This window comes from Mastomys coucha, unplaced genomic scaffold (genome assembly GCF_008632895.1).
Source record: "Mastomys coucha isolate ucsf_1 unplaced genomic scaffold, UCSF_Mcou_1 pScaffold13, whole genome shotgun sequence".
Classification (NCBI taxonomy): domain Eukaryota; kingdom Metazoa; phylum Chordata; class Mammalia; order Rodentia; family Muridae; genus Mastomys; species Mastomys coucha.
Genome location: NW_022196895.1, coordinates 80,563,168 through 80,564,344, shown reverse-complemented (window position 1 = coordinate 80,564,344; position 1,177 = coordinate 80,563,168). Strand labels below are relative to the sequence as shown.

Genomic DNA, 1,177 nt, shown 5'->3' with positions numbered 1-1,177 from the left:
CTCTGTGCACCTGCAGCCAGCATCCTCTGTGCACCTGCAGCCAGTATCCTCTGTGCACCTGCAGCCAGTATCCTCTGTGCACCCGCAGCCAGCATCCTCTGTGCACCTGCAGCCAGTATCCTCTGTGCACCTGCAGCCAGCATCCCCTGTGCACCTGCAGCCAGCATTCCTTGTGTACCTGCAGCCAGCATCCCCTGTGCACCTGCAGCCATTCCCCATGTACACGCCCCCAGCATTCCTCCGTGCACCTGCAGCCAGCATCCCCTTGCACCTGCAGCCATTCCCCATGTACATGCCCCCAGCATTCCTCCGTGCACCTGCAGCCAGCATCCCCTGTGTACCTGCAGCCATTCCCCGTGTACACGCCCCCAGCATTCCTCCGTGCACCTGTAGCCAGCATCCCCTGTGTACCTGCACCCACCATTCCCAGTGCACATTTGGTCGGCACATCAGGAGTCTACCTGGTGTCTGGATGTTCTAATTGGGAAATGTCCTGCTTCAATGCTTGAGGGAGCAGATTTGGACTGGAGAACTGTCAGTCTTACAAGTGTCCTTTATTCAGTTCAATGTCATATAATTAGAATAAGCTTCCACTAAGCCACCAAATAAAATGACCTTTGTTTCTGCCCAGGTGGAATGCAGTGACAAAGACCTCCATTCTGGGGTATATGGTGGCTCAGTGCATGAAGCCATGACGGATCTCATTTCACTGATGGGTGAGCTTAGGGTTGGTCTCCTTGGGTCAGCACTTTGTCACTTAGGGAAGTGGGCAGGGTACTTCTTCTAAACTATCTGTGCACATGCCTAGTGTGTTCCAGCATCCCTCATGGGCCTACTCAGCCATGTTTCTAATGAACTTCCTTCATCTGAGCATTGTTTTATTCAAAGGGCCCTGTGCTTCATTTCTGCCTCTGCCCACTTCCTCTGCGTCTATCCCATACCTCATCACCATGCATGCCTCCCTCCCGCATCCACGCGGGATGCCCCTAGGCCCTGCGTCTATCCCATACCTCACCATGCATGCCTCCCTCCCGCATCCACGCGGGATGCCCCTAGGCCCTGCGTCTATCCCATACCTCATCATGCATGCCTCCCTCCCGCATCCACGCGATGCCCCTAGGCCCTGCGTCTATCCCATACCTCATCATGCATGCCTCCCTCCCGTATCCACGCGGGA

At 55.6% G+C, this 1,177-nt stretch overlaps 1 protein-coding gene across 1 annotated transcript in view; it reads left to right on the top strand.

Moving 5' to 3' along the window:
- Window positions 1-1,177, top strand: part of Cndp2 (carnosine dipeptidase 2) — a 19,787-nt gene that overhangs the window by 12,848 nt on the left and 5,762 nt on the right. Inside the window, exon 7 of the mRNA XM_031366184.1 lies at window positions 632-716. Coding sequence (XP_031222044.1) covers window positions 632-716 — 85 coding nt within the window. The remainder of the gene's footprint in view (window positions 1-631; window positions 717-1,177) is intronic.